At 41.3% G+C, this 13,075-nt stretch overlaps 1 protein-coding gene across 1 annotated transcript in view; it reads left to right on the forward strand.

Moving 5' to 3' along the window:
• LEKR1 (leucine, glutamate and lysine rich 1) overlaps window positions 1-2,383 on the forward strand; it is a 107,652-nt gene extending 105,269 nt beyond the window's left edge. The window contains exon 13 of the mRNA XM_024192696.2: window positions 1,943-2,383. Within this exon, the coding sequence (XP_024048464.2) occupies window positions 1,943-2,356 (414 nt within the window). The 3' untranslated portion in view covers window positions 2,357-2,383. The remainder of the gene's footprint in view (window positions 1-1,942) is intronic.
• Window positions 2,384-13,075: the final 10,692 nt, after the last annotated feature.

The raw sequence follows: 13,075 nt of genomic DNA on the forward strand, positions 1-13,075 counted from the left end.
CAAAAAAAAAAAAAAAAAACGCTCCTCCTGCCGTGCACACCCAAGGATCCTCTTGTGCACCCCACTTTGGAGTCTAGACCTACTCTTAAGCCTTTATCAAATTCTGCAACTCAGGTGGTCATTTTTGCTTCTGAGAAAATGGGGCCTGAAGGAGTAGAGCTGGAACATTGCAACATCTTGTATTTATAGCTTGGCGGTCTGTTTTCTGCCAAGTTTGAAACTTTCTTGTTTATTTCCCATTTTATGCCATTTCAGGGTAGCCAACTTTTCATCCTTGATGATATGTTTGCTATCTCAGCCTTTAAATCTTCGATTACCGCCTTTATTCTTAAAATTTATTTTTTAACAAATTGATTGTATTGCTGTGAGTTTGTTTTAGCTAATGAAAGTCCCTTCAATCCTCAGAATGACTGAGCCCAACATTGACCACATCTTTAGCTCTCTTTCTTCCATTTTTTCCCTCATAATGTCAAAGTCATCTCACATTTTCTGCAGGCCTTTATGCCTGAAGTCCGTTGCTCCATTCAGCTGCACTCACTTAAATCTGATTATTTACAGCATAGGATTCTTCTTCCTCTTGTCCCTTTTCTTTGCTTTTCCTCACCTCTTTATACTGCTGCACTATGTACAGGTCTTTAAGTGGTGGCATACTGACCTTTCTTTTTGCCCTATGGCTAGTCCTCTATTCTTGTCCCCTCCCCTTTTTTCCATTCTCTCCTCCCTTTACTTCTCTCTTCACCTCTCTTTCCCTTCCCTCTGCTGCAATTCTATGAACACCCCATTTTTGGGTGATTGGATGGTGACACGAGAAGTACTTTAATCATTTTTCATCTCCTTATTTCTTTCTCCTTCCTTCCCTTTCTCCTTGTCTTTTCCTTCTGTCCCAAGAACAAGCATCCCCTTCTCCTCTCCCTGGGTGGGAGATGGGGAGAGGTTTGTGATTGTAACTCAGGGATACTTCCGCTTGTTCTCCTTTCCTTACAGTGAGAATGAAAGCAAATTGTGTAGTGATGGTGTTTTGAGGCCAGTGGATTGCCGTTTCACTCAATCCAAATCTAAGACTTTGTGCAGCCATAGGTCACTGGCTTTGGAATGACGCAGTAAATATCAGAACTGATGGGGCAAATTGCTGAGCCTCATGTAAAAATTCATTAATTCAGTCACGCTTGAAAATAATATAAATGTGACAGGAAAGGTGACAAACTGTAGTTCTCTGTTCTTAAAAAGAGGTCAAATATGAAAAAAAGCATTTCTAACCACTCACTGTACAAAATAAACGTCCTTGAAGTGTTTTACTGCTTCAGCAGATGAAATGTTCCACCATATTATTCCTCAATAACTTTCATAAATTGGTATTTGACAATTTCACCTTTTAGAATAGCTCTTATGCAAAGACTGCAAATAAAACAGAAATGTCCCAATATCTTGACTAAGTAGAGCTATAGAAAACATTTAGAATGATTTTAACAGTGGGAGCAGATTGAGATATGACATATGAAAGTTGTATTTTAGCCACCGAGTGTCTATGTAGTAGCATTCTACTAGCAAGAAAACACAATCTCTCTCCTGCTATCCATCTGAACTGTTCACACCAACTCATCCACAAGTCTTTGAGCCAAGTACTGATTTGATTCATGTAATCATTTTAAAGCAATTCCTCACTTGTCAGTAGGTCCGGTTATGCCTCATTGTGTTTCACCTACAGTGGAATGGTTTTGACACATCAATCAGAAAAGGAGTAGAACAGACAGCTGAAAAATTAGAAAATTGGGTATCTGATTTTTTTTGTAGTGTAGTCATAAATTTACCAACTCACCCTGCATATGAATATATACCCTCTGATCACCAGTACCCTATGTTTGAGGAGTTCAGTAAGCACCCAGCATCTATCCCTTTTTGAGTGATGGTGTTTCATAAAGTATGTGTTTCTTTCTATTTGCAGAACTCTCTTCTCCAGGAAACGGTGCGCAGAGAGTGTGAGGAACGCTATGAGCTAACTGAAGCTTTGACTCAAGCTAGAGAACAAGTGTTGGAACTGAAGAGGCTCAGTGGAAACTTCCCACTGTCACAATGTTCACTCAGTCAGGGCAGCCTAACCTCCTGTGCTGCACTGGTCAGTAATCACGGACAGAAGAGCCTTATGAGCTCAAACTCTGGGAAGGGAATCACACACTCAGGCCTGTGTGGCATATCAAGAGCTGCTAATGCACCAGCCTTCAATAAGCACAAAAGCAGTGGTAAAGTGGGTTTGCCAGCTCTAACTCCACCGCACCCTCCCAGGGGAAGAGCGTCTTCTGTGAATGAATCCAAGAACAGAATAACTGCAGTTATAAGAAGACAACTGAGTCAGCTCTGATGTGTAAAAATGTCAAGGACAGTACATTGATAAACCATGAAAACCATTTCAGTGCATCATATGGTCACTTAATTATGGACCATAGGGGCAAAATGGTACCAGAAAGTTAACTTTTCCTGGCAATTAGCCCATTTCAATTTTATTTTATTTTTGGTACAATTTAAAATTAAGCTAAAATCTGTTATGTAGTTATATTTTACAAGGCAATCATGGTTGCTTATTTTTTGTTCAACAATATAAGAGAGTTAAAATGCTATATATATTTCAAGATGGGAAATATACAAATGAAAACACAGTACCCCTCCAAGAGGTGTTTTCAGCAAATCTGGCACAATTGGTATTAAGATATTTGCAAAGCTCCAGAATTATTTCACCAAACCACCACCATGTCCTGGTCTTCATATTTCAGATTGTATCCAGTTTAACTCCAGTGCCCATTAGTGCTGTACAAATGTAGCTCATTCATTAAGGGACAGATTTTGTCCTCCTTTCATTGAATAGTAACATACTTGCAAGTAGTTCCATTTCAGCCAATGGGATTGACTGCTTTTGGAATAATATACTAGTCACCATGAGAGAAGATGGCAGAATCAGACCCTAAATAATAGACAAAATATTGCAGGGACGCAACCTCCCACCCATTGCTGTATAAGTCCTGTACCCACTCCAGGAAAGGAACAGCACTATTCACTCAAAGAAGTAGTGATGTGGGCCAGAGCCCATATGTAAATTGACATAGCTCCACTGAGGTCATTGAAATGATGCCAATTTAGGCATATGAGGTGCTAAAAGTCTTATAGGGATCTTTTAAAATTCTTCTTTTAAGAGAAATGACTTACTATGTACCAAAATTAAAACCCTGTGTCCCTAGGGTATACACTGTTCCAGTTACCATTTCCGTAACTCAGGATCTCAAGTGATGTGACAGCTTCAGTAATGCATTGTATCCAAAAGCCAGCAGATTCGGTACTGCCTCAGTCTGAAAGATGTGGCCTTTTGATTTTCAGCAAAAAACAACATCCTATTGAGCCCTCTTTTTAGTTTGAGGTGCTCCTTCTGCTTGTACATAGGGGCATGCGCTCAGTTGTTACACACAGAGTTAACATTTTCATTTTACTACCGTGAACTTGGGGCTGTGCTTTTTTTCTGGAACATGTCACAGGGATACTCATTTAAAATAAATAAATAAACCTAGCAGTCTGTGTTAGTTTGATGTGATTGGGTTAGTGCTCTATGGTAGTCTCAGATGTCACTCCCTGAGCCACCAAATCCTTGGAGTGCTCTGGGACAGTCACTCACACTTACCTTTGTGTGTTCCTAGGAGAGTTCTGTTCAGGCTCAGATTCAGGTTGGTGGCTGTGACATTAATCTCCCTCCCATGAGGTTTTAGTTCAAGGAGGAAATTTTGGAGATTCTCAGAACGGTATCAGCAACGAGAGGACTGAGAGGTTGCACGGTCCTTTTGAAAGCTTCGGAACTGGACACACTGTTCTCCTCTAGTCATGTTGCTGTTCTTCACAGGACACTTTAAGTGCTAGCCATGAGATACTTTTGTAATCACACACTGGATCTTGACCTCTTAATTTCCTGGTCCTGAAATGGTCACAGTGTGCTAAAATGACTGTAGTATTCCATGAGAGACAAGGTGGGTGGGGTAATATCTTTTATTGGACCAACTTCAGTTGGTGGAAGGGATAAGTTTTTGAGCTTAACAGAGCTCTTCTTCAAGCCTGGAGGAGAAAAGCAGAGCTAGAATTAGGCCAAGGCTGAGCACTTCTATAAATCCCACCTCTATTTCCTAGCTCTATACGCAATATATGTATATACATACACTGTTTTATTGGAATTATTTAGTTACGCTGTGACTCAGATGGACCAGATCCTTCAGTCTTTTATGCAGGCAAAACTCCCATTGACCTCGGGGGAGTTTTGCCTGCCAAGGAGCAGTATGATTAGTTCACGTCTCAATTATAAACAGAAAGGGTCAGATCTCCATGGCCAACTGAGTTCTGCTTGGTCCAGGGCCTGAGGAGTGGCAAGAGAGGCCTTTCCACTTCCCTGACTGTGGGACTAAACAGAGAGACTCAGGGCTGCTGTAAAATATACCAGCTTACATTCCCCTATGGGCTACTTCACCAAACAGAGATTGCCAGACCGCTGTGAGAGGAAAGGGAAGCGGAGGCTAGGTATAGCGCCACCTATGCTAGTTTTATGCCGCTTGGAGATTCCCCTACATCCAGGGAATCCTTATCTCCCATATTAGAGCAGTTGTCCATCCCCTTTGGGCTGCTGGAGCAGTGCAAAAGGGACAGAGAAATAGTCTGGGATCTGGTCCCCTGGTCTGCTGTAAAGTAGATGTAGCATCATAGACTATGAACCTCAGAGTCATAAAATGTAAAGTAAGAAATACCAAACTAGAATGAGAACAATCATTGGAGTAAAGTAGTTAGCACTGAGAGAGCATATAAATCGCAGATCAAGGAGCTGGTCAAGAACAGAGGTCCTGGCTTCCCTTTCTGTGCTTACCTCACAGAAATCCAGAACTCTCTGCTAAGCAATAAAACAAAATGTGATGCTGAGGTTTTAAAGACAACATGACAGGATCGAAATTAATTTCACAGAGCAGAACAACGGCATCAAAAATGTAATAGCTAATGCATTTCTTTTACTTGGCTGAAACTTGCCAACGGGGTAGCACTAAAAATATATTGTAAGGTCCCTGTTTCCATCAGTGAGCCATGGTTTCAGCAGGAGGTAATACGTCTGTTAAAAACGATGGCATCTGTGAAGTAGATTTGTCCAAAGAATGCGGCTTGTACTAATATGTATCAGACATAATGGAATACTGAAAAAAATAAGTGCGCTTTAGAAGGGCTGTATAGTTCCTCATGCTTCAGGGCATAAACCAATCTTTCACCAGTATGGGTTAGGGGGCAAAAACTTTCCTGTGCGCAGGTTATCCCATAGCTGGCTACTGCAGGGTTTTGTGTATCTGCCTCTGAAGCAACTGGTTCTGGCTGCTGTCAGTGAAAGCATAATGTACCTTAGAGCAGAGGCCCAACCTCACCCGCCACCCCATCAGCAGCCTCGTGAGTCAGGGAGCACAAAGTTGGCATAGAGCTTCTCCGTCCCCCAGGTCCTGTGCCAAGCACAGTTCAGCTGGACCTGATGATCAGGGCCAGTAAATGGCTGCTTTGCATGTGTTTTTTAAATATGTGTAGATCTTGGTATGAATTAGGAAATGCTTCATTTGTCCTTCTAGGTCATGTTTTTGATTTTTGGCCAAGCCAAGTGAGGTCTTACAGTCAGAGAAATGCTGTCAAGTTAAGTGTAACATGATACCTTTGATCACGGCATCCAGTGGATTTCAACAGTTTGGGGAATGAGCTAGGCCCCAGCAGGCAGAACGCTGTTGATTTGGGTTAAACTCAGAAGAGGGAATGGAGGACATGAAGCCCCTGACAGAGCCATCAGCTTCAACTACCTCTGTAATTGTCTGTAGCTCAGTGAACCAGTTGATAAGAATGGTAGGGGGAAAGGATTGTGTGCAGCTGGAATGGGGGCGGGTGTCAACACAGAGCCTCTGGCATGGGGGAGCAAATGGGGGAACCCTGGTATGAGGGAAAGGGACATGGGGGCCCCTAGGGCCCCTGGCATACAGGGAACTGGGAGGACACACAGAGCCCCTGATATAAGGGAGGGGAGAGGAGGGGTGGCTGAAGGGGGTCCCTGCAATGGACAGGGATGAGAGGGTGGCACATCTGGCACTTGTATTTGTATCTGGTATTTCTCAAAGACTTTGACTTCCAGTCCTATTAGGGGTCACTTTTTTTTTATTTATTTAAAATCCTTCACAGCTGATTTTTACAAGATAAATGTTGATTTGCCTCATGTATGAGAGATGACAACTGAGCCTTTCATGTAATGACTGGTTATGATGTGGGATCCCAGCCCACTTGTAGTTTTTTCCATGAAGGAAGAAAGTTGACTTCAGAAAAAGTGGTCTTTGTATCTTAGTAGCATTAAAAATATATCCAAAAAGAAACTGGAGCCAGGGCGACAGCGATATATTGTTAAAGAGTATGAATTAGAAAAAAAATGCTAGACATCTTTCTTTTCATTCAAAAAGAGCAGTTCTCTGAGGTACAATGTGGTCTAAACTCTAGATCTGGCACTTAGCAATATTTTATAAGCATTGCCCTTTAAAGCATGTGTTATGATGTGGAAAGCTGCTGTGCATTTGTAATACGAAGAAGAGAACAGCGTTAGGTAAGGATGAAATTGGGGAGATTTCCCTTCTTTATCAAAAACCCTAATCTTTGAGTATAATTATTTAAAATGGGGTTTAACCCCATTAGGCCTAGTTGTTAGTATTATGTCTCTAATTGCTGCAGGTAGTTTAGCTTCCACTATAGCCACAATAAACCCCGTAAGCACTGATATTGACACAAAGTAACAGAGTCTAATAATGCTTAGCATTTATGTGGTTTTTCATCCTCAAGGCATGTTATAAAATTAATTTTAATACTATAGTAAAAAGGACTCTGTAAGCGACTTGTTGAGCAGATTTTAACACTGGAAATATAATTTGTGGGATGGAACATCTGAACATCTGGCATTGCATTGCAAACTGTTCCCAGATAATGAAAAAAAAAATCATCTTCCAAACAAATGTGGAGCATTCCAGCATATTATTTTTTGCCTGCCTCATGAGATGCCCTTCTATCCCCTGAAAACAAATGAGCAACAACCATTCCATAGTTGCAGTTTTCCACCTGCAGCCTTGTATTACTGGTGAATGAAGGTCCGTGCCAGGATGTGACTGACTACTTCCCAATGAGCTCAGGGACAATTTTTTAGTGTTCCACAACAGCAAAGATTCTGTTATGTTAGGTCCCATTACATGATAATATTCTTCCTGCCCTGCAAACAGTGTACATGTGTGTTTGATGTTATATATGTACAGAAGCATTTTGGCTGTATTAGCATTACACTAATGTAAGTGGACAATCAATGATTCATTTGGTATTTAATGGAGTACAAAATAGACACAAGGAGCTAAACGTATATATAAGGATCCTTTATAGCGCTTTCCTTAAAAGAAAAGTCTCCCTGTGAAATGTGCCCCGCAAATTAAAACCCAGTGTTCCTACAATATCTACTTTACTCTGACAGGACAGAAAGTTCTTATTGTGTGCTCCATAACTCATGACCCCAACTGATGTGAAGGCTTCAGTGATGCATCTGATACAAAAGATAAGAGGTTTAGTACTGCCTCAGTCTAAAGAGGACCACACAGTATCTTGTCAATGCAAATTATTACATACAAGATGAAAATAGTGATTCCTGGCAGACTGACAAGTCATATGATGAGTCAGTAAGTTTTTGTTTGCTTGTTTACCCCCTGAGAGGTCAGCTATCCTGAGGTCTGAAACAAGGCTAACCAATTAGATTGGCTTAACAGAGGTCCGTGTTTACCTCTTAGGTCAATAAATACTGACATCACTAAGCTAATATCAACTTAATACAAAAATGATTGACGGTGTCAAAATACTGTCATGGTCATGATCTATTGATTGTAGTCATGTATCACTACAGTACTGATTGTCCTGTATTCATTAGCATAATTCTTTATTCTTTTAGAATAATAATGTACATTACTACCACAGATGAGACACTAACTGTAGTACAATTACACAATTAATTTATCACACCACTAAAAAGTAGTATATTCACTTAACACCTTGTACCATAATGCCCAGTTAGTTACATTTTGGAATATCAGCGCTGATCAATGTGCAGATCAACTCTGAAATATGTGTTTGAGAGTCAGCTAAAAGAGACTTAACTTTCATCCCAGTGCAAGTTTTCTTCTGCATTTGGAATTATAAAGCACTGACATTTTCATTATTCATGAATAAAACAGTTTTTCTTTCAGAGCTTTTTAAATGTAGCCCAGATTCACTGGCAGTACATTACAAAAAATACAAAACAAGGCCCACGAATTCTGAAGACACTTCCATTGGGAAGATTGTCTAGTTTTATTGACACATTTCTATGCCTTCTCTCTAAGCACCACACCAGTCCTCTTCAAAATAAACAGGTAACTATTCTATTTTTGTGTGAGTCATAGTCCAGCACCTGTTACAGTATTAAAGGACATTATTTCCCCAAGTTACACAGCAGCTGCCATCTCTATCTTAGTCTCCTACTTACCTGCACACATTCATTTAGTACAATGACTACACTGAATGCTTTAAAAGCATTTACATCTTCTAATGGAAAACCAGGACTTAGTGGGGACTTTTTCAGTCACGTTACTGGGAATATATACAGAGCACAACTTGGAGCCATAAACTTGTCCAAACCAGTCTTTACGCACTTATATTGGCCATACATCAAGAAAGGATTCAGTAAATTATGGCACAGCAGATGCACACACCTACATATTGTTTTTTTCCAACACATGCTATCATATTGATTATTCCCACACTAAGGTGTGGTGCAGGATCAAAGTTTCCAGCTGGAAACATTTCAAAGCCTTTGAATTACTCCACTGATGTAAAAGTTAAAGACCAATTTTGTGTAAATAGGGATTTGATTACCCACACAGAAGCCCAGCTGCGATGAGCAGCATGTTAAAAGGCTTTTTAATGATGTAATAGTTTTTGGACAAAGTGCTAGAGGGTAAGATTGGGCATATAGGTCAGAAGACATAAAGGGTATTTTTAAGAGGTTGCCACCTGTCCTATTTTGAGGGCATGTTTTTGTACCTGCAATTAACTGTAGACACCAGTCCTGCCATGGAGACAAATTTAGCGCCTGCTTCTCCTTCACACCTGTCCAAATCAGGAGTAACTGCTGATGCCGTTGGAGTGAAAGCAGCATAAAACCAGTATAATGATAGTAGAATCTGATCACAATTGGTAAGAATTGTGCCAGAAAGAAAGTAGACAGCTATTAACGCTGCTTAGCACACATTAAATGGATTAAAAACTGGTTGACAGGTCTCAAAATGTAACTGTAAATAGGGGAATCATCACTGAGTGGCTTTGTTTCTATTGGGATCCCACGGGGACTGGTTCTTGGCTCTCACTATTAAACATTTTTATCAAGGGCCTGGAAGAAAATATAAAATCATGACTGATGAAGTTTGCAGATGACACAAAGATTAGGGGAGTGGTAAATAATGAAGGAGACAGGTCACTGATAGAGAGCAACCTGGATTGCTTGGTAAACAAGCAAACAATGTGTGTTTTAACATGGCCAAATGGAAAGTTACATATCTAGGAACAAAGCATGTAGGCCATGCTTGCAGGATGGGGGGACTCTAGCCTGGGAAGCAGTGACTCTGAAAAAGGCTTTGGGTCATGGTGAATGATCAGTTGAATGTGACTTCCTTGTGCGACCCTGTGGCCAAAAGGCCTAATGTGATCCTTGGATGTATGAATGGGAATAGGCAGGTTATAGGTACCTGTATATTTGACACTGGTGTGACTTCTATTGGAATACTGTGTCTGGCTCTGGAACTCCAAGAAGGATGTTGATAAATTTGAGAGGGTTCAGAGAAGAGGCACAAGAATAATTAAAGAATTGATAAACGTGCCTTATAGTGATAGAGTCTAATAGTTCAAGCTGTTTAGCGTAACAAAGAGAAGGTTAACGAGTGACTTGATCACAGTCTGTAAGTACCTACATGGGGAACAAAAATTTGATCATGGGCTCTTCAATTTAGCTGAAAAAGGTATAACATGATGCAAAGGCTGGAAGTTGAAGCTAGACAAATTTGGATGGTAAATAAGCCATACATTTTTAACAGTGAGAGTAATTAATCATTGGACCAGCTTCCCAAGGGTTGTGGTTAATTCTCCATTGCTGGGAATTTTAAAATTAATATGGCGGTTTTTCTAAAAGACATGCTCTAACTCATACAGGAATTCATTTGGGGACGTTGTGAAGGAGAACAGGACTAACCACTTCCTTCCAATTTCCCCAGAAGAGCTGGCAGAGTGTTCAGAGATCTCCATCCCAGAAGGATGAAGAGGCTAGGCTGGAGTTCCAGGGGTTCTCCAAAGTTTATGATCAAAGCCAGAACCTGAACTTCTCCAGGGTTAGCTAACTCCAGGAACTATGATGTGAACTCAAATAGAGCAGGCTCAAGCTGTGGATTGTGATCTTGCTCTTCCCAATTGGAGTGGCTAAGGCAATCGGTGTGTGACTTGCAGTCTGGTGTGCTCCGCTCCATAATTAACATTATCTGGGGGAATTTAATTTTTTTTTAATTATTAAGAGCAGAGGAAAGGTTCTGCATAGATGTGTGTGAAAAACACATCTGCCACCTGTCTCAATATTCTCTGTAATGAGGAGTTGAGGGTCTGTGTAGCACCTTGGCCTCCACACAACATTCTGAAGGACCCATTACAGCCTACCAGGTCAATAGCTCTATATTAAAGGCATTTCTTTAAAAGAGCACATCTATGCTCATTTTGCTAGTGTACCCCTGAGCAGCCATTATCAGGCAATACCTCAGACACTACCACTGAGATGAATCTTTTACAATCTCAACTGGTGGAAATATTTAATGTAACAGGGGTATTTATCTTGGCAGTTTCTGGAGATGATAGAGTGGAACTGTTATCAAGAGAAGTAAAGGGCTCATTGTGATTTTGGTTTGTTTTTAGTTTTTCTTTGGCAGAGTTACACTGTGTCTTGTCACTGGCTCATTAGTGACGGTTTAATGCAGCGGGAACAGATGGCTTGTGTCAGTCTCTCCTAAGCATTGGGTGTCTATATTGTACCTGCCAAATTTGTGCCCAGACCTACTGCATGCACACTCAGCATTTGTGCACTCTAACAGGTTCATACCAGATAGCCCTCGTTCCCCATACAAATTCTATAAATCATCCTCCTCCAAATTACTGTTTTGAGCCAGGTCAAAAGATGTACCCATGCCATTTTACACCTGCTGTCTGCCAATAGCCTAGCCAGAGTTGGAGGTCAGCGTAACTGAAGGGGGAGTAGGGAGAAAACAGGGGGGGAGGGATAGCTCAGTGGTTTGAGCGTTGGCCTGTTAAACCCAGGGTTGTGAGTTCAATCCTTAAGGGGGCCATTTAGGGAACTGGGGTAAAAATCTGTTTGGGAATTGGTCCTGCTTTGAGCAGGGGGTTGGACTAGATGATCTCCTGAGGTCCCTTCCAACCCTGATCTTCTATGAAATAAGTTTGCCTTTCTGCCCTTTCAACTGACCTGGAAAGTAATGCCTGCATCATATGTTCTATTTATGTGGGTGAATCTGGGGTTTTCATGCTGGGAAGAAATCTCCTCGAAGCTGGTGGGTATAACAGCCACTCTTTGTTCAGGATAAAAGTAAAGAGCAAATAGGCTTCTTTGTGGAATAGATCATGGAAATAACAGGCACCACCACCACTCCCAAAATACAGGCCACATACAAGACTGTTTAGGAATCTGAACTAAGTGGACAGAGGGGTTTGACTGGGGGCTGAGTGCAAATGCAGGGTGCTGGGTATTGTTTAATGGAAGGGTGTATGTGTGTGAGAGAGAGAAGCAGCAGAAACAGCACAGAAGCACACACATAAGACAGCAAAGAAGTCCCAGAGCCAGCCAGAGAAACACTTGTAGCATGACATTGAGAAAAAGCTGAGAGAGAGAGAGTGCTTTTGGGTAGAGTGCTGGCTGGAAAGAGGCTTGGGACTATGAACAAAGAAACTGTTTTTTGTTCCCTGTTGTTTGATTCTTATTGTGTTCAGGGAAACAGGACTTTGTGCTTCTTTGTAAATAAACAGGATTGTATCAAAGAAATATCTGACTCCATCATCAATTTCTCCTCCCAACTGACAACCCACAAGACCCTGAATATTGGCTAAACTCTTGAGAGAAAGCGGTAACAATATCAATATTAAAATACTTTAATGTGTATAAAAGCCATTGCTTTATTATGAAATAATTAAAATTGGATTTGGTTTTAGAAATATATCCAGGGCGGGATGGCTCAGTAAATGGTTTCAAATTCAGACAGATATGTCATAGGTTCACATTGTAAGGTAACAAAAGCCCTTTAAGAACTCTTGATCTGCTGCTAATTCCTATTTCCTTTCATTACTGCAGCCTGATACTCTGGGTAGCAACTGGCTTGGAAGGAGAGCTAAGAAGGCCCGTGTTTTAACCTCTGGTGCATGCAGTGAGCAAGCACGGGGTTAGCTGGCAGGGGTGTTTCAGTATGTGTGGGTACTTTCAGCATGTGCAGATAGGTGGCTCCATGTTAGCACTGGGCCTTGTGACTCAAAGGTCAAATTCAGTGTGGCCTAGCTCAAAATCTGCTAACGGCATTTTTTCTCCCCGGGTTGTTTTTGTCTGCAGTAGGATTTGACATATTTTCCATGCTGCAGGGAAGCGCCTGGCTAATCAGACACACCTTTGTGCCAATCCACAAACCTGAGTTTTTTATGAATGTCGCTGTGGAACAGCGCGGGACAGTGGTAGAGAGGGGAGAGGCCACCCACAGCAGCACTGGGCCAGTCATTCAATGAAAATTAGCGATGGGGCACTGTTGCAATGTTTGGCTCTGGATTTCAACCCCCCCACAGTTAGGCTGTGTCCAGAACTAGGTTTTCAATCAGCGTGCTATAAAGACCTGGAGGGTTGTTTCAGGCACCTCTCTGATAAGAACATAAGCACGTTGTATTTTGTTTGCTGCCTGCC

This window comes from Terrapene carolina, unplaced genomic scaffold, assembly GCF_002925995.2.
Source record: "Terrapene carolina triunguis isolate 2854851 unplaced genomic scaffold, T_m_triunguis-2.0 Scaffold88, whole genome shotgun sequence".
Classification (NCBI taxonomy): domain Eukaryota; kingdom Metazoa; phylum Chordata; order Testudines; family Emydidae; genus Terrapene; species Terrapene triunguis.